General features: G+C 41.4%; 1 protein-coding gene across 5 annotated transcripts; it reads right to left on the bottom strand.

The window, feature by feature from the left end:
* Positions 1-249: 249 nt before the first annotated feature.
* Positions 250-26,022, bottom strand: GSDME (gasdermin E). 5 transcript variants are annotated; one of them, XM_064674892.1, is made up of 11 exons: positions 25,848-26,021; positions 24,341-24,453; positions 21,890-22,120; positions 20,581-20,773; positions 12,201-12,372; positions 11,089-11,209; positions 6,882-7,070; positions 4,875-5,002; positions 4,572-4,758; positions 3,137-3,210; positions 250-1,934 (listed from the first exon to the last, which is right to left on the bottom strand). In XM_064674892.1, exons 3-11 carry the CDS (start codon positions 22,098-22,100, stop codon positions 1,704-1,706), a joined length of 1,506 nt encoding a protein of 501 aa, XP_064530962.1. In that variant the 5' UTR covers positions 22,101-22,120; positions 24,341-24,453; positions 25,848-26,021; the 3' UTR covers positions 250-1,703. The 5 variants fall into 5 exon arrangements, with proteins under 5 accessions (XP_064530962.1, XP_064530971.1, XP_064530989.1 ...); XM_064674901.1 differs by lacking the exon at positions 25,848-26,021 and adding an exon at positions 25,418-25,774; XM_064674919.1 differs by lacking the exon at positions 21,890-22,120 and having other exon boundaries at positions 25,848-26,019.
* Between the last annotated feature and the right edge of the window lie 347 nt (positions 26,023-26,369).

Raw genomic sequence — 26,369 nt, 5'->3', positions numbered from 1 at the left:
CATCCAGACTCTGGGGGGTCTTCCACCTCTTTAAACAAGTTCCCTCTTCTACATCTGTGACACAAAATCACATCCTGACAGCAGTTACACAATATAGTGCACAGAAGGCTCACACCAAAGCTCTGTAAGGAAGATCAGAGCACATGGACAGTGGCACTGTGTGGATGCCCAAACAGCCACTTGCCATCTGTGCACCACCTTTTAAAGCCAAGGGAACCCCCAAAAGAAAAACAACAGAAATTATATTCATGATGTTATAAGTTGTTTTCTTGTTTTGACATAACATTAAACAGAAATTTTTGATAAATTAGTTACAAAGGCAACTTTTGAGTAGTGATTGGCAAAAAAAGACTTTCCCATTTACACACATCGTTCCAGAAGCAGAGTTACATGCTTCCATCCTCCTAAAGGATCTTTCCATCTACACCAGTGCAAGGTTCAGGCAACACCATCAGCTTCACTTAACAGATGAGACGCAGAAATGCCCACGGCGCAGTGTGCAGAGCTACCCTGGGCTCTTGGGGTATGGAAAGGTTCCACGGTGCTTTTCTGCAAAGTCCATGTCCTCAGGGAAAGCTGAACTGCGGTGACTTTTTGATAACTTCTTAGTCAATCTGCTCAAGATCATGTGGGAATAGAGCAAGAAACAACCAGACTCCTATCCACCACCTACACTGCAGGGCCTGGTTACTGATCACATAGGTTCCTGCTTGTTTGTCAGCCATCTCAGAGTCTTATCTGCAAGCACTGATATTCCACTTACCTGGAACATCATCTTCCCAAGCCCACATTTGCAGTGATCTCTGCTGCATTTCTGTTCCATCCACAATTACAAAAAATTATGATGGAAAAAAAGGCAAAATAGTTCAAAGCATGCAGTGAGTGCTTTACTGACACTTTGCTACTAGTCAAAGAAATGAGCAAAGTATCTGCATTTAAAATATCCTATGGGTGAAATGATCATTTTTGTGGTGTGCAGCAGGGACCCTTCATGTGCACACACCAAAAGGCATTGCCATACCTCAAAGTTCCAAATGCAATTTAAGCTTGCTAAGGTGAGTAAAAACTTATTAGAAAATAGAAATGCTGTACCGATGCATAAATCACTAAGGTGGTCTTGGTTTTTGAAAAAAAGGATTTTATATTTCCTGCATTGTGCAGGAAATGCCAAACAACAATAAGACAACCTGATCAAGTACCTCTTTGAGATCCCTCCATTCCTCTTGCTCTAGAGTGAAGGATTCTGTACATCCAGTCTTAAAGGAGCAAAACAACTGCTGCATTGCAGAACCCTGGATTTCCACAGCTTGCTTGTCTGCTTGCTTGAAAAAAGCAGTTTGTACTTTGCTGTTTTCTCCCACGCATATTAATGCAAGCAATCAGGTTTCTACTGCCCTGCAGATCTGACAACTACCACAGCAGCTCTGTTCAATTTCTGTTCCTCACTTCTCTTGTTTAATTCCCCCCCTTCATCCTTTATTTGTGTATTTTCCTCTGGAACCGCAGAGGGGTGGCACACCTGATGGCAGCGCAGAGCCTGTACCCCTGGGTGTTCCGAGTGCCCCCTGACCGCCCTAACCCCTGGCTGTGCTGCTCTAAGGACCCAACAGAGCAGCTCTACTGCTTAGCCCAAACACACCAACACTATGGAGCTATAGAAGAAAGAACAGACTAGAGCAAAAACTGGATACTCAGTAAAGCTCCTATACATTCCCACCTAAAGCATGAAGCCCACACAGCGCAACATAAAGAACGAGTGGGAAGAATCGAGGTTCTTTCATAGTTACAGCTTTTACAGAAGACTCTGTCGTTTCCAAATCAATGTTTGATGAAGCAAACAGCCTTTTCACGACATCAAATCTTCTCCTGTCAGTGAGAGTGGCCACCAAAGGACTGCTCAGCGCCACGCTGCCATCGGCTGAAGCAACATCAGGCTGTATTTATGAGAGCAAAAGATAAAAGACATGAAAACATTTTCCAAGCAGTGCTATTCCTGCCATTGCACAGCTCAGTTCTTTCATACAAAACCACTGTAGAGCTTACAAGGCAGCAGCAAAAGGGCAAGATTCCCTTTACTATTGGGCTTACTGATCCAGAACCAAAGCTCTACGGCATCCTTTAAGGAGAAACATTCCTCCCTACTGTCCCTCTGTTCCCCTACTTCAACTTCTCTCAATACAAATCACATTTAACTCTCACTCTGAGCAAACAGTATTACTCCTCTTGCCCCTACATATTTAAAGGATTTTACTATTGGTTTTGTAAGTGAGCTTAAAAAAATCAAAAAATGAGAAAAACATAGAATGTTTTGGGTTGGAAGGGACCTTAAAGATCAGCTAGTTCCATCCCCCTGCTGCCACGGGCAGGGACACTTTTCACTAGACCAGGTTATTCAAAGCCCCATCCAATCTGGCCTTAAACACTTCCAGGGATGGGGCATCCACAATTTCTCTGAGCAACCTCACCACCCTCACAGTAAAGAATTTCTTACGAGCACCTTGATTTAAACCTACCCTCTTTCAGTTTGAATCCATTCCTCCTTGTCCTGTCACTACGAGTTCTTGTAAAAAGTCTCTCTCCAGCTTTTTTGTAGGCTCCCTTCAGGTACTGGAAGCTGCAATTAGGTCACCCCAAAGCCTTCTCCTCTCCAGGCTGAATAAACCCAATTCCCTTACCCTTTCCTCATAGGTGAGGCACTCCATCCCTCTAATGCCCTGCACCATTCCTTCAGCAGTTTCAATAAATGGCCTCAGAGTTTTGGGACTTCAGAGTTTGCCATGGCTCAAGCACTGCTGCTGTCAAAGGAGAACTTCTTTCCCAAGGGAGGTGATTACTGTTACTGAGCCTTTAAAACAGGGAGACTATTAGTAAACTAAAATTCAAGCTTAAGTTACAATTTTCTTTTGCTCACAACCCACGAAACCTCTAAACATTGGGAAGTTAGGTATCCACCTGCAGTAAATTATGTACTTCATTTGCCACTGTCAGACTGACCTTGGCTAAGCTCTGCCTACGGCTGAAATTCGCACTGGAGCCTGACATCTCCTTTATTGGGTGAGAAACGTGGTGAGGCCAATGACATGGTCATTCCTGCTGCTGGGCCCACATGCCACACAGCCACTTCTCCATTACTCACCAAACAACACAGCGCTGGAACAACCTGAAGATCACAGCAGGCACGCAGCAGGACCAGGGTGTAATCAGACAGCTCTGCGAAGGAAACATTAACAGGGAAAGATTGTTTCCAGTGAAGGCTGCACGAGGCTGGCTGCTGGAAGCCAAGGAGCTCTGCTATGGGATTCTCCTTAGCTGGATGTTTGGAAGAGGCTGATCCAACCCTTTCCTGCCTGAAGAATAAAATGGGATGGGCAATGGGTCTGATTACCTCTGCCCTTGAGAAAAGGCACTAGTAGAAAAGGGGATTTCCTTCCCATCAGCCTTCTCTCCTCCCTAAGTATCTCCCCAGTGTTTCACCCCACATCTACAGGCTGAATAAATGACTTAGGCCTTGAATAAATCAAGAACCTACGCTCTCAAAATTTATACGAGCTACCGACTTCTGCAAACCACAGTCTGAGAGGAAATGACACAGCTGAGACTGCCTTCAGGCTGGGAGATGGAGTAAATGATCCCTGTGGTGCCCTTCAACTCTGTAACAAAAAGGCTGTAATTCCTAACAGGCAACAGGGTTAATACAGCTTTTGAATCTTGATCCGGCTACACTTATGCCTGGACTTTAGCAGCAGACATTATGTCCAAAGTCAGGTGATAATGCAACACACTCAGTTAACTGCACCCTGCTGTTAATAGCATCTGAGAAGTCTCACCACATCAGCAGGTTTCTGTTTTCTATTTCTTTTCTGTCTCCACAAATGAGTTGAACTATCCTACCTGGGTACTGTCTGTATATGGATGCACACTGACATTTTGCTGCAGAGTGCCACATCTACACTGGACTTCCCTTCGTTACCTTAATGTCAGGAAATTCTTTATATATGAGAGAGAAGAGAAAAAGCCAGGGAAGTCTGTCGTGGACTTTGCAGGTAGCTTTTAATTAACACTCTGATGCCAACTAGATTGTGAGGATGGCATTTGTTTGACATTTATGTTTAATCTCCCATTTCAGTAGCTGCAAAACAACCTTCTAATTGCAGTGTCTCTGTGTTAAACTCATTTTTACTGAATTTAGTTTGCATCTCAACAATATCCGCTGTTATACAGGAGACATCACCTAATTTGTAATTCTCAGCACTTAGGCAGGAAGAACTCTGGCATGCAATAAGTACAGAAATTAGCTTGCCAAACTGCAAATGCCCACACTCAGCAGAAGCAGAGTCGAGCAGTCTTGAGGGAGTGTGTATTTTACACGCAAAATCTGTCGGTGATTGAGGGCTGAATTTAATTCACAGGCAGGAATGCCAAGCATAGTATACCAAACTCATAAAAAAGGAACAGAACAATTTATGTTCACTCAGCCACCAACTGCTCAAAGACAGCCATAAATGCTTTAGCAAGGAGGGAGCTTCTAAAAGGAAAATCAAATTTAAAAAAAAGGGCTCTTAACAACGTACCAGAGATAGCACTGATGAGAAGGTGTGCAGCTGAGAAAAGTTCTTCATCCTGAGGCTGATATTTCTGCAACAACAGCTCACTCTGTAAACTGCACCCTAAGAGCTGCAAGAAGTCAAGGAGGTCTCTTTGTTGTGTAAGTTTTAACTCCTCCAGATCTGGCTCGTCTCCTGTGCAGATATCATCAAACTGAAAGCAAAAGAATAAGCAAAATTTCTTGAAAAGAGAAAAATTCAAGCAAACGAGAATGTTCGTGCTATTCTGAAATTACTTTTAGGAAGCAAGCCAAAGTTTCTTCATCTTACCACATCCCCCAGGGCAGTCACCATTTCTTCATGGAGCAAGAGTTCACAAAGGGTTTTATATAAAGCTCTTTGCTTGTCTTCTGGAAGCTTCACAAAGGGCTGGAACTGAGTCTTCAACTGTGACAGATCTTTCCCAAGAAAGCAGTAAAAAGTAAAACTAAGTACTTCTACACAAATGCCAGTAAAAACAGTTAACATTTTTGCTATGTGTTTCATAAGTCCATTTATCACCACACCCTGACTACCTGATTTCCACGAGCACAAGTTATAATGCAAGGCTGAAACAGATGTGATTATAGTTCCTAAGGAGCCAATGAAGCCTTAATGAAAACGCTAAGAAAGAAGAACAGCTACCAAGGATCACCATTTGGTGTTCAGTATTTTTAATATTTTAAAATCAGTATTTTAATGCTAACCAAACCAATCACATCTTAAGTTTCTCACTTGAAATTTATCTCCAAAATATGTACATTTATACGGCAGAATAACGAGTTCTGCTCATAAATTTACTTCTGATCTGTGGTTAGTATGAATTACAAAGTCAATGGTGTAAGTCCACACAGAGATCTATTAGTATCCTACATTGTTGTCCTCGTATTTCATCAGGTGAAAGAAAGAATTACAGCCCTTCACCCCTGACCTAATTATTATTAAAATAGTCAGGACAAAAATGCCTTCTTAATTGAAATTCCGAATCCATTACAGTACATACAATAGAAGTACAAGAAGTGCACTGCACTTCTTTCACCACAATTCAACTATGATCATGTAACTAAATACTTTGTGACATCAAATTACCACTTTGCTGAAAGAAAATAAGTTTTCAAATCAATAACGCCAGCTGGAAGGTTGGAATGTTTTTTCTCACATTCCAAAAATATAGGCATGCAAGTGTTCTCAACCTTGTTTAAAAGAAATTTTCCTTCATGTCACTCTGGTCAAAAACACGCTCTCTTTAAAAGATGTCCTTTATATCTAAAAAGTTACTTCACTGGGGAAAAAAAAAGCCCAGCCACAGGCAGATATTTTTTTATCTGATGCAATTGACTGTCTATACAAATAACAGAGAAGGAAACCTACTTTCGAATTCCTTAGCAAAAACAAATTTTTTTTAGGTTTTTTTCCCCCCAAGAGACTGTGCAGGTTAATTAATTAAAAGAAATCTCCAAGCCTTTTAAGCAAGAAGGGCAAAAAGGTATTTCAAGCTAAAACAAAACACAGAACTGTGGCATACCATTCTTTTACAAGTAAGTGGGTTTTATATACACATGGAGACAGTTATTCCTTTCAAGCAAGTCTACATAGGAGAATGACAGAATTTACATAGGGACAACAAATATCTATTCTGGCCACAGTCTACTGAACAACCATTAACAAAGGGTGAAATTTATAGATAACAGAATTGATGTTCATCAGTAGAACCATTGTAAGAACTCTACCAAGAACTGATGAAAAGCAAACTGTGTTCTGAGGCCTTGATTGGTTTTCCCTTTTTTCATTCCTCCAGTAACAATCCTGCCCCTTCTTTCCACAGTCCTACAACAAACAACTTGTACCTGGCCCTGTTTTAATTTTGTCAGTTATAAAGCTTCTCTGAAAATAATGAGGCTAAGTCTTTGTAATTTTGAGACTTAACCTCTAACTACGAAGCTTTACAGAGAGTATTTTTCAAATATGAAAAAGTATTTTCAGTGACCCTTTATGAATGAAAGCATAAATCATCACTAATCTTATAGAGGTTATCTGGAATGTAACAGAACTGACATAAACACCTGACTTTGTAAGATCATATTTACGACAAATGGATTCAGGATGTTCCTAAGGAACAGTCTACTGCGTATATCTATTGCAGAACTAATTTTTTATATCCTTTCAGTGCATTCCCCAAGAGTTCCTGATAAGAGTTATTAAAATGAACTAACGAGATTTCTTATGTACTATTGTACTAGATTATTTCTCCCTATCATGTTGCTTAATTCACTGTAATGTAATCATTTCTGGTAATACCTTGTTTCAATACACTTATAGAAGCATCACCGGGAACGAGGTTTTTAGCCCCAGAGTACATCTCATTATCAACAGCATCTGGCTGATAGAGAAATGAAGCATCTCTAAACAGAGCTGAATGGGGATAAGTCGAGCCTTCTGTGCTTTCCTTTTCAAAACCTCCTTGCTGTTCATCTAGCAGACAAAACTCTGTAATTAGAAATTCAATTAAAAACAATAATTAATAAAATACACAAGCAATTACTAAATAAGATGCTAGCTTGTATTTTCTAGTGTTCTTGCATGTGATTTCTCCATGTCTCGTCTCTTCCAGATGGAAAGAATGCCAGCTGTTGCTATGCATGTGAATTATTGAGCATTGCTGCAGCCCTGGTGTTTGGTACAGCGTGTACAGATTGAAGGTCCTGTGATGCAGCTGCCACCTACAAAATGTGACACCAGCTCCTGTGAACTAAAGTAATGTAGACAGCAAATACCATGAAACAACACAGTAAAACCTGAATGCTGCATACAGGAGATGCAGGTATGAATTTCTGACATGCTGGAATGCAGGCTGCTGATCCACTCATGATGGAGACACATGACAGCACCCTCTGAGACTCGTAAGAACTCTTGAGAGTCCTTCACAGAGCTTGTTTTGGTCATGGCACTGACAAGACACTTCTTTCTCAGCTAAGCCACAGGTCCATCCTCAAGTTCTCCAGATGAGTGGAAAATAGAGAGTCTCGAAAGGACATCACCTAGGCATGTTCCCAGAGTCACTGCAATATACTGTCTCTTTGCAGTAACTTCAGGGAGGAAATAACGTGTCCTGGCTGGATTATCCTTTCTGCCTCATCTTTGTGACAAGCACTGACTGACCTCACCCAACCAGGACTGCCCTTTTCCTGCCACCCTCAGCTTAAGGGACTCCTGCAAGGTACAGGAAGCCTCTGTAATATGCTGAGAAAGCCGGAGTATCAAGTTCTGTGCTCATGTGTCCAGCATTGTGCCCCAAAGATGCAGAATACAATCAAAGCTCTATGCATATTCTGATCATCTTTTATTGGCTCAAATGCAAGATCTGAATCTGTTCCCCTGGGACACTGCAGGAGGTCTGAGGAGAACACAGGCAGGCTAGCAAGAGAAACTCAATTTTAAAATAATACCTGACAGCAAAGAGGGGAAAAAACGTAACTAATCAAGTACAGTGCTCACGTGTACCAGGCACAAAACCTAAATATAACCTTCCTGCAGTTGTAAGACTCTGTCTCACTAAATTAAGGACATTCAAAGCAGATGAGAAAGCATGGAGAGCACTCCATCAGCAAAAAGCTTTTTCAAAGGGAAAGCAGACAAAGAAATCTCTGCCACAGAGGAAGAAAGAAGACAGACCTTTATGCTTGCATAACCCTTTGCAGAGAAGAGCGAGTTACAGAGAAGCAGAAAGTGATTAACACAAGCTAAGAACTTCCCAAAGCATCAAGACTCTGGACAACAGCTGAGGCACCATCAGGCCAACTCACTCATGTTACTTTCCTTGATAATAACAAAGCTTTCACATGAACCCTGAGGAGGAGGACAGTGCTGACAAACTGACTCCCCTCCTGAGGCAGAATGATGCTAATAAGGGAAATCAAACTTTTCAGATGATGCTGTGTGTTAAGAGATACAGACCCTGCTGTTAACTCTTGTAAATGGGACTCGATTCAGAGGAAAACACAGGACTCAAAATTTTGTATTAATAGGACTGTTAATGAATTCTGTATTGAATGCTATCACATTAATCGATGACACACCTCCAACAGTGCAGTTAGAACTTGTTAGTTATTCAAAAACGTTAACAAAAATGCACGAAAACCAGGGATGATCAATGAAAGCAATTAAAGAGACTCCTTTGTGTGAAAAGGTGGAAAAGATTAGGATGGTTCAATTTACAGATACTTAAGAGGAAGCAAGACACACATTTTACATATAAAAATGTCCGAGCATGTTTCGTCACATCAGCCAGAACATTTTAAGGAAAATTCATATAACATTCTTCCTAACAATAACTCAAGCACTGCCACTGGCATAGAAAAACAGACAGAAAAAAGTTTATATGCACCCTATTCCATAATTATCTCTGAAGAGAATCCCACTAGGTTACACCTGCTACAGGTCACTTTCAGTCTCATGAGGAAGGACTACATTAGGCCCTGGATTTAACTTCAAAGGCCATTTCTACTTCCATAAACAGACACTGATCACTGCTGCTTAGACATTAGCAAGCTGAAGTTTAGGCTCCACCATACTTATTCTTGCTGGCAAATCCTTAATTTTGTTGTTAATTTCTACCCTTTACCTTCTCAGTGATAGTCAGGCAAGGGAAAATAGCTCAAATTAAAAAAGAAGAGGCAAGACATAGGTTGTTTGAGATAAAACATGAAACAAGCTGTGCTGGTTTTGGAGCTTGAAAGATATTAACATTAAATATGAAAAAAAGAGTGGGAAAAGAAGCAGAAGTGGAAAAAGAGCAGAGAAATACAGATCATTAACAAGACCCATGTATCATCAGCTAGCAGGACACAGGAATTTCATCTGGAAATCACTTAAGTAGGTTATCAGCTACACACCTATGTAGTCAGACAGCCTTAACTGCACCTCATTACTCTAAATTACAGTTCTATTATAACCATGAAGTCAATGTCCTTTGCCATTATCTCTGTGTTCAGTCTACGTCAGAGCAATTCCACATTTCAGAAACTTTTTACAGGTTACATAATATTTACTTCTATTCCTGAGCCTATAGACTTCCTTAATATCAGAAGTCAATTGAAGGAGAATGATGCAGAATTATCTTCTGCATTTCTTATCCAAATAAAGTGCATCCTGGATTCAAATCTCAACTGTACTTCAATTATTTCTTCAACGTATCTCCTGTTTCTCTCCACATGAGTCCTTCCCAACTTCCAGCTCTACCCAGTCCATCTGATTTCCTTTCTTCTCGCATAAAATCCCCTGAAACCTCCTTTAGGTCAGGGAGTTTAAATGAGGACAGACAAGAAAGAAAAACCCAAGTGATTCTGCAGAGCAAAGTTACATCCCCCCAAAGCCAACTTCAACATTTTTTTTACCCTGAAAAATATTCGACCTGACATAAGTAAAGCATGACCAGAAAACATGACAAGGACATTTCTGCAAACATTCTGAGGGCAATCTGTATATGAAAGTGTAAGTTAGAAAAGTTTAAATTCCAGTCCTGTATGAATGATTCTTTTCTTAACACGACTGTTGTCTAAACATTCCTGGTTGGCCCTTGATTTACATTCAGGTCACTCTCCTGCCAACAGGTAAAGGGAACACTACAAGCCAAGGGCCAGCTAGTTAGAAGCAAAATTGCAGAAAAAGACCAGGACAACAAATTTGAGAGGATAAGCAGCGTGCCCCTGCAGTTACTGAAGTTTTCTGCATACTGGGCTGTACTGACAAGAGTGTAGCTAGCAGATTGAGGAAACTGAATTTTCAATTTGGGAGACTGTATTCAGTGTTGTGCCCAGTTTTGGACTCTCCAGTACAAGCCCCACATGCACATAATGGAGCAATCTGGCAAACAGCCACCAAGATCCCTGGGGGCTGGAGAATATCAGAGATGAGGAGAGGCTGAGAGACTGGGTTTGTCCAGCCTGGAGAAGGCACTGCTAAGGGAGAACCTTACTGCTATCTATAACTACCCAATGGAAGCGTGAAGAGAAGACAGAGCCAGATTCTGCTGTATGATGACAGGACAAAAGGCAAGAGACACAGATTAAAGAAAGGGACATTCTCATTAGATATTAAGGACAAAAACCTTCACCATCATGGTGGTCACACGTGATAACAGGCTGCCCAGAGGAGTGATGGAATCTCTGTTTCCAGAGATAATAAAAACTTTAGAATAGACAAGCAATCTGATCTAACTCTGAATTTAGATCTAAGTTTAAAAGCTGGCCCTGCCTTGGCTGGGGCTCCAGCTAGATGACCTCTTCCTCTGAAACCTAAGTAATTCTGAGTTTAAAATGTATTCAAGCAAGTAAAAAAGCATTATTAAATCAGAAGTGCAGCATTTCCAGCACAAATAATTATCAAGGCAAAAGAGACCATACAACATCATCACCTTCATGCACAGGGAAATGCAAAAATCATTGCCCAACGGACAGCTTTGTGCACAGCTGAAGTGAGTGCCACAGAAAATGAGCCTTTCACTTACCAAACTTGCCATTCTGCTTTATAAACAGTTCAATTACACCATAGGCAATAGTGGTTGCAGGAGGAATTTCAAGAATCACACTAGAATCCTTCACCATACTTCCGTTTTCACTTACTGAAACCTAGAAGACAGATTTATTCACCATTTATCTGATTCAGCTATTGCATAGCTTAAACCCATAACTAAGGTGAAAAATACAGAGAAAGAATGTGCTTTATTCTCTGTGATGTCTAACTTAAGCATGTAACATTTGACATCTGCAAAAGGAAGTAGATGAAGAGCGAGGGAGAGCACAATGCCAAGAGCAGCTCTCAAACTCTTAGCTACCCTGTCTCAACATGAAGTTGAGTTCCAGGTGCAGCTTTTGCCACACATAAAACACCATGTCACTAGGAAATGGGCACCCACTTCAGTATCCTGAGCTGCCCAATTCTATCTTGAGATATCTTTTGCCCAGCTGGAGACTGCTACCCAGAAGGTGGCACTTGCACAGAGGGTGGTTGTCCTGCAACTCCCAGATTTCTGCTACTGGAAACACCCTGTACCCAGAAGTGATTCATCTCTACCATTAAGAAAAAACCTTAAAATGAATAAGCATATGTTTTGGCTTTGGTAATTCCTTCTCAATTCATAGGCAATTTTTCAGATATCCTCATAATGCAGTTAATCTCCAGTCCCATGATCGAAACCAAATAGCTTCCCAATAAATATGAAAACTCAGTAGACACTGCAACCATTTGTGAGGAATGATTACTTGGCTTTTCAAATAAATTTGCTTCAGCAATGCATTTTTCTATTCAACTTCCAATGAATTGCTATACATTTGCTTTATGTTCTGCTGTAGGCAGGAATCTACACAGAAACTGAATTGCAATTTGATAGTGTTGATGGAAACTACATTCCAGACTCACACTAAAAGATGGCATCTTTTGCCAGAAAGGCAAAAGAAAAAAATATTTTGCCTTTCTGAAGTTTCACAATTAAGCAGTACAGCAAATTCAATATGTTAAGGAAGCACAAAAAATACTCTGAAGCCTATCTGGAGAACCCAAAATTTCTTCTCAGATAATCTGCAAATGTTCCATTCCTTGCACATTTTTAACAACTTTTACCTTTACTGTTTTTGCAGTGCATCCCATCACACCACTGACTTTTTCTTCTGTCTGGATATGTTCAAATATTGTACACCTCTGAGTTGTTATTATCTTTTCTCTCAATATGCACAGCACTTCCCGTTTTCTTTCTATTACTTGTTGCAGTAAACTACTGTTTAGATCTATTGTTCTGAAAAAGAAAAGACACCATTAACAACATAAATACTAGAATTGTGAAAAAAATATTTTCTTAATTGCTTGAAGAAGCTTTTATTGTAAAAACAACAATGGTTTCTGTATGAGCAGTCCCCTCAAAATTATTATGTCCTCTTTTGTTATTTGGTAGCAGTAAATATCTGTATTCCACAGTAAGTCCCGACACACAAGCTGAAGTCTTGATTACTTACTCTTGAGCACAAATGGCAGTTGTCTGGCTACTTTCTGAGCAAACAAAAAAAGCACAACTTGAGACAACTTTAAGCTTCCCGGGTAATATGAAAACAACCAGCCAGGCTTGTGGACACCAGACTGAATCCTCTCCTACTCTGAAATTACCACGGCCATAGCAGCGGATGCCACACTAAGAGAGTGTTGCCTCAGTGCCAAACCTCACTGCTTGCTACAATCTGTGTCAGTGTTCACTTAAACCCTGAATGGGCTGAGTGGGATTAGCACCAACCAAGTACTTCAAAGGGCTGGATGAGAAAACACAAGATTTCATGGTTTTTAAAACTGAAGATCACTGAAAAAAACACCTGCTACAAAATCCTGTGTATAGACTGAAAATTCAAAATTAGTGACCAGGACTGTCACAGTCAAAAGAAAAACTAACTGTGGGAGGGACCTCGAATCTCTAGCCCATGCCCCAACTTTACAAGCCACCCTACTGAACAATGTAATTCAGCATGTTTTTAAATGCTGCTGGAGATAGTTCTAACATTAAGCTCTTCTTAGAATGAGCAGAAGACAGAAAGTGAATTCCCAGAAACAACACAGAAGGTTTATTTTCTAAGAAAATGTTACAAAATCCTCTGTCTTTTGGGGTGTTAACAGATTTTTGGTAGCAGTTAAAGCAACTTCTTAATTGTATTTAATTGATTAAAATATGTCAATTATATTATACTTTTGCAAAATACTCACTGGAGGTCCTCAGATGAGATGTCGTATTTTCTGTGAACAGATAAGTCCAGCAAGACAGCTGGAAGATTAAAGGATTGCTATCCCTGGCTCAAGTTATTCAGTCTCTTCTCCTCCCTTTTACTGTAAATGGCTATTCATGGAGCTAAATGGCAATTCCCCAAAAATGTGACAGAAAGACATGTCTGACTCTACTTCATCTAAATCGAGATATCTCCACTTTTAATTAAAAAGTTTTAGATTTATTAGATTCTGGAGTTTGGAATTTATGCAGTCTGTGTAAGTCTGAAGTCAGCTTGGGTTTTTATTGAATTAAAAATATCCTCAGGCAAATTTTGATCTTTGGAGAGTTACATGCTTATATGAAAGTTCAATCAGTTGGAATGAACTGTCTGAAAACCTTAAAGTGGATTGTTTAAACAAGGGAAAGAAAATACCTCTGAAGCAGTGCAGCAGCCACTAGAAAAGCACCCCCAAACATTCCTCAGATTATTAATATAACTCTTCTTTTCTTTTGGTGCAAAGCCATGCTTTATGCTTGGAATGCAATGAATCTTTGGATTAAGCAAAGATTGAAGAAATGTCAAGCAATCACAAACATCACTGCTCTCAGAAGTGTCTGCCAAACCAGAGCCATTAGTTATCACAATAACAAGCCATCAAGCCTATCATATACTTCACAATAATTATTTATGTTTCTGAAGTGGTGTGCTAAGCATCTCAGAAATACAAATTAATGCAGTAAGATCTTACAATTCTAACATTTGACCTAGGAAGCCACAAGGGGAAAAATACAATGAAAAAGCATAAAAGTAATTTGGTTGTTTTTTTTTTAATGTATATTTTTGGCCGGTTTTAGAGGATGACAAACTTGCTGGATATCCCTAATATTTAGAGGAAAAAAAACCCCAAACAATGTAAGGTAGAAAAATACAGATTAAATAGAGACTTGCTATTTCTGAATGAATGTCAATAAAAGAAGCATGACCTAACTCTATACAAATGAGTTACAAAATAATTCAAGAGACTTTTTCTTCCATCTGCTTCTACAGTATTCTGCCTGAGGCAGGACTGGCTCAGACCCTGTCACACTCCTGGCTCTGAGGTCCAGATGCAGAACTAACAGGAGTGTGGCAGAGTGGAAGAGTCAGAAGACACAAGTTAACATGCGAAGAGGCATAGTGAACAAATTTAGGAGACAGTGCTGGAGGAGCTGCTGCAGCACTAGAGGCTAAAGAGCAACAGCAACACACAAGAGCACAGAGCTCACTGCCTGGCCTCTGATGCAGCACTCTCACCTCACAGGTGACTGGGGTCCTCCACACAGAGCTGCATGTGTGGCAGACACATGGCCACTGCCTCAGTCCCAAGGTTTGAGTGACTTCAGTGGGCTGTGTTCAATTGCAAAGCTGTCAGAAATGCTCTCCTCTGCCCAGAAAGTTTAGCGTCTACTGAATTCAGAGCTTTAAAACACATACCCTTACCCACAGGTACAAATACCTTTTGTTCTAGGGCAGCACAGTTAAATGTTCTCCTCTAGATTTTCTATCATAAAACAGACTCTAGGGTTGCGTGTGGACACATCACGAGTTACTACTGGGGCACAGCCTGTTGAAGGCAAAACATTCTGCTCTTCTCAGTGACTCAAGCAGGAGATGACATGAGGTAAGCAAATACCCAGCTTATCTAAATTATCATTGAAAGCAGTCATCAAGAGCAAAAAGCAACAGGGTTAAAGTTTGACAATCAGAGCAGGGCTTCAAGTATTGCAGGGCAATGGCCACAATCTGTAACTGTATTTTTGCAAGAGCTCAACTTACTTGCTAGCATAACACCGAATAATACAAGGTGAGTTATACATGCATGCAGGTATATGAACTGCATTTCATTTTATTATGTTACAGGTCATGTTTTAGAGCTTTTATTTCTGTTCTACAACCATCGCTCTTACCGTCTCTTCCACTCTCTATTGCACAGGAGCCCTCACCAACCCTGTGCCACTTGTCCCACATCACTGTACTCCTGAGCTGAAGCACTATAAAGTAACACTGTATAAAATACAATGAAATTTTGGTTTGCTAAGTCCCATTATCAACACACAGAGTACGAGCCTGTATAAATAAAGATAATTTAAAAGGATTATAGCATTTTGCTTGTTTCTTTGTTCTGCTTAAATAACCTTCCTGGGGTCAATGATTTACTATGCTGGAAGCTCTATAGGTCAAACATGTACAGAAAATAATCTCTTTGAGTTTTGGTCTCAGTCCCCATTTAACTGGATTAAACACTTCCATTCTCCTATAATGCAAAGACTTCCTTCACCCTCATTCAACTTTTTTCTTCTTGCATGAGAAAAGTAGTGGAAAACAGAAGCACAAAGGCAATTTTCTGCATACTGAAGGCAGAAAAGAAGGGAGAAAGGCAGAAACCAAATGAAGATAAGAGAAAACAGACAATACTTGGCAATATAGCAGACTCACAGTTAAAGCAGAGAGCAGGTGCCTGGTCTAAACCCCACTGCTGAGACTGAGGGTCTTACCTTTAGGCACAGAATTTGATCGAATTGTCCAAAAAGGACAGGCCTTAGGACCATTTTTCCATCAAATCCTGCCTAGTCTTCTCAGTAACCCACCCAGGAATCTTCAAAGCAAGAAGCTTGCCAGTTTACAACAAATACCAAGAACGGTTACTGCTGTGAGCACTCCCTATCCTCACATTGGACTCAGCACTGCTGCCTGCCTGCACAGATTTTCACTAGTCCAAACTACCCATGAGTGAAAGCCTTTCCAGTCCTGCACCGGGCAATGTCACTGCAGCACACCTCCTTTCCTAACTCTAGAGACACGGGCAGCCCACACTCACAGCCTCCACTGCATTTATAATGTGTAATAGTCTGATGTCTTCCATACCAATGCTGCTTGTTGCACAGCGAGAGCCTTCAGCCAGCTTTGATCCTGCTCTAATAGAGACATCTTGATGAATGCCATGGAGTAAAATCCACCAGACCTCGGTCTGCCACTTTCTGCCAAACACAGATGGCATAATATTTATTTTGTTAATCCATTTCAAATATAATCTCTCTGACCTACTTCTTACAGAACACAGCACCTGCAATAGTCAGCTTATTGACAGCATTTCACTATTTTCCCTACAGAATAACCTGACAATTACTTCACAGAACATCTTCCCCAAGAATACCAGAGACTTCTCAGACTGCAAGAGACAGGTAGTTCCTCTATTTTCTCCTTATTATTTCTCCTTTATCCTTATAAGGCATGCTCCTTATGTTTTAAATCACAGACACACACAATTGCTTTTATTCAATCCTGTCTCATAACATTCTGTGACTTCATATTACCATGTAGCACCTTTGGTGAATGATTTTCTCACCATAGTCATAAATGCTCAGAGAGGTTTAATAAATAACAAAATGGTCTGAATCTCCATGGTACTCAGATTAAGAACAGGCACTTATTTTCGTCTCAGTGTGGACAATAATATGCACTTTCACTGATTTAACTATAGTGCAATATGCAATAGTGTAAAAGTATGTTTCAACTATGCCAGAGTATGATGCTAATAACATACTGTTTTCCTAATATGCTAATCACAGAGTTAGGAATCATTCACATGGTATGATGAAAGAGTGACAGGCAATTTTTTCTGCAGCTGATGTGAAGTGACTGGCTGCTGCCACTTGGTCCTATTTCTGCCGTCACTGTCAGCTCAGAACTTCTCTTTCAATCACCTCACATGACTTTTAGTGAAATGGTAAAAGCAAACAAGCAAATTTGTTAATCCATGGGAACTACAGAGATTATAACCTCCTCATAATCCTTTTTACTGGAGGGAAGAATACAGAATGGTTGAGGTTGGTCTGGTCCAACCTCCTGCTTAAGCAGAGCCACCTAGAGCAGTCTGCCCAGGATCATGTCTCCAAGGAGGGAAACTCCACAGCCTCCCTGGGCAACCTGTGCCAATCCTCAGTTACCCCCACAGTGAAAAAGTCTTTCCTGATGTTCAGACAGAGCCTCCTGTGTTTCAGATTGTGTCTAATGCCTCCTGTTCAGTCTCTGGGCACCACTGAAAAGAGCCTGACTGTCCTTCAGGTATTTATATACATTAATAAGATTCCCTCCTAGCCCGAGCCTCCTCTTCTCCAAGCTAAGCAGTCCCATCTCTCTTAGCCTTTCTACAAATGTGAGGTGCTCCAGCTGTTTTCATCACCATAGCAGCCCTTCACTGAACTCTCTCCAGTATGTCCATCTCTCCCTCGTAGTAGGAAACTGTACACAGTACTCCAGGTTTGGCCTCAACAGTGCTGAGCAGAGGAGAAGGATCACCTCCCCCTCATGCAGTCCAGGATACCACTGGCTTTCTTTGCAGCAGGCACACATTGCTGGCTCATATCCAACTTGATGTCCACCAGGATCCCCAGGATCTTTTCTGCAAATCTGCTTTCCAACTGGTCAGCCCCCAGCATGTACTGTCACCTGGGGTTGTGCCACGTGCAGCACTTTGCACTTCCCTTCCTTGAACTGCATGAGCTTCCCACCAGACCAGCCTGTCCAGGTCCCTGTGCATGGCAGCATCACCCTCCGGGTGTTAGCAGCTACTCCTCCCAGCTTTGTGTCATCAGCAAACTTGCTGAGGATACACTTACTGACTCCATCACCCACATGATTAATGAAGGTGTTCAACAGGACTCGATGCAGCATTGTCCCCTGGGGTACATAATTAGTCACTGGCCTCCAACTACACTTTGTACCACTGATCAACACATTCTGAGTCCAGCCCTTCAGCCAGTTTTCAATCCACCTTACTGCCTGCTTCTACAGCCCATATTTCATCAACTTCTCTATGAGGATCTTATGGCAGACAGTATTGAATGCCTTAAAATAGAAGATGGAATATACTCTTAAATCCACAGCAATCCAACTAAGTTAAAGGCACAGGATTCTGACCCAAAATTGGTATGTTACAGTACTGTGTGAACTAGCAAGCACGATGTAATACAAAAACAAGACTAATGTAAAATTAAATATGCCAAATATTGCTTAACTTTATTTTAATATTGCATATTATATGTTCTGTCTTTACAATGTCACTGCTTCTGCAAACCAGGAAGGATCTCATCCCACATCCTTCAGCTGTCATCCCTTTTCAAAAAAAGGAGCCATTGCAGCATCTGGGATCTAATTAAAAGATCAGTAGGATTCTCCTTCAGAAGGTTCACCTAAGAAGCGACAGGAAACCGATCAGCTGCCACTAGCACTTCCAGCTTGCTGAACTCTGAAGACTCACATGACTTAGTTTAAAAGGCATAATGGATTTGACTTTTTAGAGTTTTCTGCTATTTATCTGCAACCTTGACTTAATCAGCCTAATACAAGAACATATTTAAAATGCAACTTAATTAGGCTATATATGTAGAAATAATAAATAAAGCAATGATTGATCAAACAATAAAGCAATGATTGATCAAGCATAAGCACTATGTGTCATTTAATGACATCAAGAATACTTTGCTGATGCTCATTTCACAAGGACTGACAGGTAAACATCCTCTTACTGCCATTAATGTTTTGCATCCAAAAATCACTAATCTGTAGGCACCAGCATTCCCAAATTCCACAAAAAGCTCCATGAACGAGATGCAAGCTTGAAGCTTGGACACAATCAATCACAAATCATAGAATATTTATGAACAAGTAAGCAGAATTTAATCTATAACGCCCTGCCACCATTTCCAGTGAGCCTCTGCATTATGCTGAAGAAAAAAAACAAAACTGAATTCTGCTATCATCATCATTTTCAGTGACCTGGCAGAAGGCAGACTGACTTGATATCAGTTATACACTGTGCATCATAAGCTTTAATAAGCTATGAGCACCTTGTCTATGAATTGAGAACTAGCTCCTTACATAAAGTGGCACACACATCAGCCTTATTTACAGTTACATATACATTGGTGTAGAGCTACTGATTTACTCAAAAGAAGATAATATATTTCTGAGTATTTAGTTACACTCAGGATTACAACCCCAAGATGTGCTGCTTAGCTACGGGAGGATTCTCTGTGTGAATCTGCTTATTGATCTGAATCAAAGTTGCTCTAGTTTCTTCCTCTGTAGGACTTTTTCTAGTGCTAGAAACAATCTTGACTGACACTATTTTCCTGATATTAGATGCATATTAATTTTACAGACTTGGTACACACATTTAGCCCAGTATTTTCTGCTTTTAATAAGGCATTTAGCACAAAGAGAGCAAGGTGCCTTACTAGAATAAATCTATTGCCTTGTGAGTGCTCATTATAAAAAGAACACCAGCCATTTGTTCCCATGAAAATGGAGAATTGATTATTTCTAGAACATCAGTGTATCTAAAGCAAATTAACACTGCTTCTGACAACTTCTGCACTGATAACAAAAAGCTATCATCTGTACCTTCAGAGCATCAGCAAAGGTTATTAAATTGCATTACACCCCCTGCTGCAGATCTAGAGTACAATGCTGTCAAAACCAAACCACCCTCATCTCCCAGGAGTCAGGACCTGCAATACACAGTAGATCCCTGACTTGTCAGCTGGTTGCCAAGTAGACAGACTTTGGTCCATAACTGTCTTATTGCAACATTAAATAAATCCAATTTCAGAGTAGGACAGAAAGTGAGGAAGTGTTGTGTTTCTTGAAAAACACAGAATATGGTTCCCTTCTGTTAATACAGCATATAACAGGGAGAAGTAGATCTGTATTTTGTTCAACTAGTAGAACATGTGTTGACCATGCTTGCTCACCTTTGCTATTCCTTCAAGTAATCCAATTTTTTAGCACAGTTGCTCACACACACACACACACACACTTACAAAACCTTGTTACAAGAATATTAATAGTTCTGAATTCAGTTTCCACAGCATTTGCTCCAGTAACATAGAGACACTAATGCATTTTTTTCCAGACTCTTACCTCAGTACAGTCCCACAAAGAAGGGAGTAACGTATTCATGCAAATATGTAAGATGAAATTACAGAGAGATGTTTTTAAAATGAAAGGGAAAAGTTTGATCATCAAGATTTCAAACTACAGAAAATTTTGGTTTTATATATATGATTGATCACCTGAATACGAGAGCTTACAAGAAAAATCATTTTCAAACTACAGCAACACTATAAAACTGACTGCTCAGCGACTGTACCTGGCCCAAGTCTTTTGAGCTCTAACCCTTCCTGGCCATTACAATGCCAACATTAGAAACATACCTGTCCTTGACGTCTTTCATAAGCTGCTGCAAGTCAATCTCCTGCTTCCTCAGGTTTCCAAATGAGGACTGGTTTTCCACATAGCCCTTCCTTCCAGCTCCCAGGGTGATCTTTGCAAATGATGCTTCAATACTTCCTTGAAGGAAGTCTTCAAACTTCCCCATATATTTTGCAAAGTCAGACTCCACAACCACTAGGAAAGCAATAAAAGTAATTTCTACCTGTGAAGGGAAGTACTGAAACAGTCCTGAAGTGACTGGAACAACAGACACTTAATATGACAAGTTAGTGAAGGCAGCGAACAGCATCGAAAGGTAAATAATGAAATTTACAGCTCTGCAACTCTTATTTCTGCTTCCTTCATGTTTTCATCATCTTTGCTCTGCTATCTTTTATATTTTTGCCATTTTAGGAAAACATAAGGTGACTGAAATACTGAGCTCAGATGCTATGGAAGATTTATAAAGAAGGATTGAAACTTATTTCAGCTACAAAAAAAACCCAAACCAAAGCACACGCACTTGTACAACAGGGTTAGTATTTTGGCATTATCTTGGCATATCTCATTACAGTGCTGTCCCAAAGCTCACTGAAAACAAACTGAAGCATCTAACTGTTTTAAAACAACTCAGAATCTTATATACCTACAAACCTATGAACTGACTCAGAATCAGCTAATCTTCCAAGCTAACATCTTAACTTACAGACTTATTTATTTTCCTGTATGGAATTGTGACACGTCCAGAAATACAGGATTCCATGTTGTTAATCCTAAAACCTGGATGATGTAGTTGGGTGAAGAAAGAAGTACAAGAGTCAACCATTTTTAACAGCCTGTGGAAGATGAAAGGAAGCAGTGGTAAAACTTGCTTGGCCTGGCCTGGCCTGTGCAAGCATCCCCTGGGCTACTGTCACCAACAGGACACTGTCTATTCACCGCTTTTTGACCCGGAGCACAGTACAGTTTCACACTGCTATCACATACTGGAACCACCCAAAAACATTATATGGGAGTTCCTGTGACTACAGACAACAGTGTTATTAAACAGTAGGACTGACAAGCTTCAGCACTCAATTTCAGTAGTCTACACAGGCAAACATTTATTATTATTATTATTATTATTATTTTAGTTAAATAAATAGTCAAGTGAGAAAAGAGGCACTCATCTCATTTCCACAGATGGAGAACACTTCAGAGCATTCCTCTGAAAGAAGCCCTCTAGTAACATGACTGAGAATAATAACAAAAAAGATCAGGGTTTGTATTCTTTTTATCTGCAGTAATAGTGCTGACCGAGTATGGCTTTACCTGGTTTTATCGGTTTGTCTTCAATAAGCACATCACTCAGGGTGACTGTCAAGAAATGATACTTGGGCTTCTGCCAGCACCAGAATTTCCTCCTCTTCGTAACTAAGCTCAAAAGCTGCAGCTTCTCTGAGGCGTTCAAGTGGGAGACAGGGATCAAGTCACCTCCACTGTCAGTTTCTCTCACAAAATTCTTAGTTGCTTTTGCAAACATCTTGAGGAATCAATTAAAGCCTGAAAGAATACATCTGCTCTCAAACAACTACAGTTGGAAAGTACAAATATTTACATTGTCACTTTAAGAAGTTCTTCATAGCATTGGTATTAATGCAAGAACAGGTAGTGTTTTCATCCCATCTTCTCCACTCTGTCCTGGGAATAACAGTTCAAACAATTTATCCTAAAGTAAAAAAATGTTCACAGTAACTAACGAAAGAATTTTAGTTAAAAGGAACATTCACAGGTAATTAATCTATTAGAGAAGAAAAAACTTACTCAGCCTACCTGAAATTCTATGAAAAAGCTTCTACTAATGAGCTCCCTGCAGAGACTGGCTGGGCTGAGGAGAGCACTGGGGCAGTGGCAAAGGATTTTTTTTTTCTTTTATTACCTAACATAAAACCATCTTGCTCCATATAAGGTAGTTATGTAGTTAGTTATTACACAAATTATCCTGATCTTTTTAACAGGGAGTAAACACATATAGGGATAATAAAAATTATTCCATAAAAAGCAACAAATATTTGAGCTGGCATCTTTGTTACTAAGTTTTGTTTCGGAACTACACCCCTGGAAAGTTTCAATTAATTTTTTTCTTTATGAAATCCTTTTTTATCTCCAATATTTTCAAATTTTCTATTTTCCATTTACATAACTACAGCTAAATTGAACATATATTATTTGCAAGTGCTATTCATATCCACTAAACAGCTACATACATATCTTATTGTAACTTTTCAATGATTTTAATTCAAAAATATCAGCATTTCTTATCATGTAAGATTTTCTTTATCCCCAGCAACACATTTTGCGGTATTTACAAGGAATTTTTTCAATAAGGGAAACTGGCTAAATGCACAGAAGAAATTGTAAAAATGACCATTCACAAGTGCTAAACATGCAAGTCTAATAAACTAATATTTGAACCTCTTAAGAAATCTCATCTTTTTTAGTTTTTCAACTCCATGGTTTTTGAGCTAATGGTATCTCCAGAACTAAATCAATTTTTTTAAAATCTGGCAGTGTTCCTTTGAATCCCCCAGCTGACACTGACTGGAAAGTTCAACTAAGATCATAAGCTGTCTCAGCTGGCTATCCACACATTCATGATTAATTACCTGCCTCGTTCTGCAGAGATCTTAGATTTGTCATTGACAAGTACAGGCCAGAGTAAGATAGAACAGACTTCAAACAAAAATGGATATTGCAGTGAGCACTCAGCATTATTAACAGAAAATGGAAACCTGAATAAAGATATTACTGCTTGGACTACAGCCTCCATATTTTAGTATCGGAGGGGGAAAAAAGCCTTTTTGCAGATGGAAACTTACCTTTCCATTAGTCTTTCCCAAATCCCATTTTGGATATTTCAAACACTATTTACCAATTCCTGTTGAGGTAGCTACCACCTCATGAATCCTCCATGGCCTAGTCGACGTAAGGAGTAAAGGGTGTACAAGTGAAGGGTGTTTTCCAACAACACCTGCCTCAAAAGGATTTGAGCAATGTCAAAGTCACATAACATTTTACTAAAGAGTCTTCTGGGGCTTTCACTGTAATTGCAGCTGCAACAAACCCTGCAGCACAGCCTCAGCCGTATGCACTGGGAATACTTCCACTCATTTTCTTGTTCTCTGACCTTTTCCTAAACTGAACCGAGACTGACTTTTTGCATTTCTCCTCTTTAAATTTCCCTGGTTTTAATCTCAGTGAGAACACTTTAACAGAATAAAGCAATGAAGCTCCACTGCAGAAGAAAAAAAAAACCAAAACCAAAACAAACCAAAACTAGTTTTCTAGTCCCCCCTGGGACTTCTTTCGCAGGACACTGTATTTTGCAAACAGCCAGATGACTGCTTTGTAATGGAGGGGACCACCAAGAAAATCCTCATGAGGGAGAATGCATGAGCTTCCTGCATGAGCTGCCTTTCCCTAGCATAACCTTCTCCAAACATTTCTGTGCTTTACATGTCTGCTTGCTCATTCTGATCACCTTCCTACATAGCCAACTCACATGGGCATAGTCTCTGAAAACAAAAAGGCCACCAATTTCTGAGGAGTTTATCATAAAAGAAATTGCAAAAAACAATTCCTAGTATTGTTAAACTTCATGTGAAAAACCACTGCACCATTCTATTAAACTTCCAATTCATGGTATTTTGGCTTCACTCCTAGGCACCACACTTGACGGGCAAAAAGAACAACCAGGAGCTTGTGAGGACTGAGGAGACTCACCAGGCAGGAGAAATGGGACAGTTTTCAGCCTCAAAATGGCATGTCAGTGTCTTCCACACTTTGCTGTGCTGGGAATGTCTTTGCAGGGAGCATAGTTGCTGGTGCAGCTGCCCCTGCAAAGCAAGAATATTCTATCCAAACTTCTGTTTATGTCTCTTTGGATATAGCACCTTTAACACAAATTTGACAATGCACCCAAATATCTTGTTTCTGAAGTTCACAAAACAAAGGCAGAGAGCAATTGAATATGCCATTAGCCAAGATCAGGGAACTCCTATGCAGCCACCAGGATTGACAGTGTCCTGAGTAAAGGGATATGGATTGGTTATGGACCCAGCATTAAGAAAACTCTGCCTCTGGAGCTTCTTCCTCTGGAAGTTTTAGTAGAGCTGTGCTTGGTTTGGTAGAATTAAAAGGGAAGGTATCAAAGCTGGTAAGAAACGCCTGTCAGAGTGAATTCACTCTTACAGATTGATAGCCAGGCATAAAAGCAGAAAAGGAAGGAAGAGCACCTTTCTTGCCTACTGAGAAATTTAAAATTAGCCTGAACCTAAGCTACAGAAGGATTATTTAATGACAGGGATGAGATCAAGTGAAGATAATTACAGCAACTTCACTGTTTACTTAAATAATCTCACCCAGTTCCTTTGCTTTATCACAGCTCCCTAACTCAATAGAGTGGGGCATTAGATCCAAAGCAACATTTGATGAATAATCAGTGTTTACCTCTGTCAGCACAAAAGCAAGTTCTCAGCAGTTGCCTGATATTTCTTACAGTCTATATCCTTTACAGTAAATACAAAAATGTTTTTTTCTATTTAACATAAGGTTACACAGCACACTGGGCACAGTACACAGGGAATTAGGGTACAGAATGGCAACTGGATTGCCAAATGCCGGCATACCCCTTGCCAAAACAAGCTGTAAGAAAACACAACTCCTGAAGGCCAAAGAGGACCGGGCAGGAGCCGCGGTGTTGGAAGCGCTATTAAGCATTACGAAAAAAGCATCCGTAAGAGCTAATACACAAAGCCTAGCAGGACTATTCACACAATGCATTTCAGTCTTTGGACGCACGTGGTCTCCAGAAACACATCCAACACATTTTAGCCCTGGATGTGGCCCTCTTTTGTGCCTCAAGGACTGCGCAGCACGTGTCTCCAAAGACTTGAGCACCGTGGAGGGACGCGGCGTCCTTTCCTGGGATGCCAGGCGCCGTCCTGCCGGGTGCTAGGACTCTGGGAAGGGGCCGAGCTGCCCTTGCCCTGGGTGAGCACACCCCCGCCCGCCTCACGGGGACCGGCTCGGGCAGGCGAGCATCGCCCCGCCGGGCCCCGCTGAAACGCCACTCAGAGCCACCGCTCGGAACTGCGGCCATTCGGCCTCGCCCCCGCGGCGGGAAGGACGGCGGGGATCCTCCAGCCCCCCGGGAAGGGCGGCGCGGTAGCGGGGGAGCGTCAGGCACGGCAGGGCCTTGCCGCCGCCCCGGGCCCGCCCCCGTACTCACGGCATTCCCGGCGCTCCCCGCCGCCGGCACCGGGGATGCGGCGCGCTCCGCCCGCGGGCGTGACGAGCTGAGCCGCGCCCTGGCCGAGGCGCCCCGGGAGGAGGGAGCTGTGCGAGCAGCCCCGGGAAGCTCCCGTGGCAGGCGGAGGGGCTCCTTGCCGGGCTGCGGCGCAGCGGGGGGAGCGCAGGCCCCGCCCGGGTGCCCCGGCCGAGCGGGCGGGCGCGGAGCAGCGCCCGGGGCGCCTCCGCCGTGTTGGGCGGGGGCCGCCGCCCCGGCACGGGACAGCGGGAGGGGCCGGGGCGCTGCCCGTGAGTCCCCGCGGTGGCTTCTGCCCCCCTGCCATCCCTGCCCGCAGCTGCCCCGGGCGTTGACAACCCCGCCGTGAGGGATGGCGGGATGGGCTGCTGGCCGTGCTCGCCGTGTCCCGGGCAGCACTGCGGCACAGCGGGAGGTCTCGGTGTGGGGCTGCCCTGTGACGGGCTGAGGTGCCGGGCTGGATCATTCCCAGGTACTGTCACATTA

Source organism: Pseudopipra pipra, chromosome 1, assembly GCF_036250125.1.
Source record: "Pseudopipra pipra isolate bDixPip1 chromosome 1, bDixPip1.hap1, whole genome shotgun sequence".
NCBI lineage: Eukaryota > Metazoa > Chordata > Aves > Passeriformes > Pipridae > Pseudopipra > Pseudopipra pipra.
This window is presented reverse-complemented; position numbering and strand designations above follow the sequence as displayed.

Bases quoted from the DNA above. Each gene is read 5' to 3' on its own strand.
- GSDME (XM_064674892.1), bottom strand. From the start codon at position 22,100: ATGTTTGCAAAAGCAACTAAGAATTTTGTGAGAGAAACTGACAGTGGA. The intron at 12,373-20,580 runs GTATGTTTCTAA...TTTCTTTTTCAG, and splicing joins ATGAAAGACGTCAAGGACAG to AACAATAGATCTAAACAGTA. The intron at 4,759-4,874 runs GTAAGATGAAGA...TTTTGCTTTCAG, and splicing joins TGACTGCCCTGGGGGATGTG to TTTGATGATATCTGCACAGG.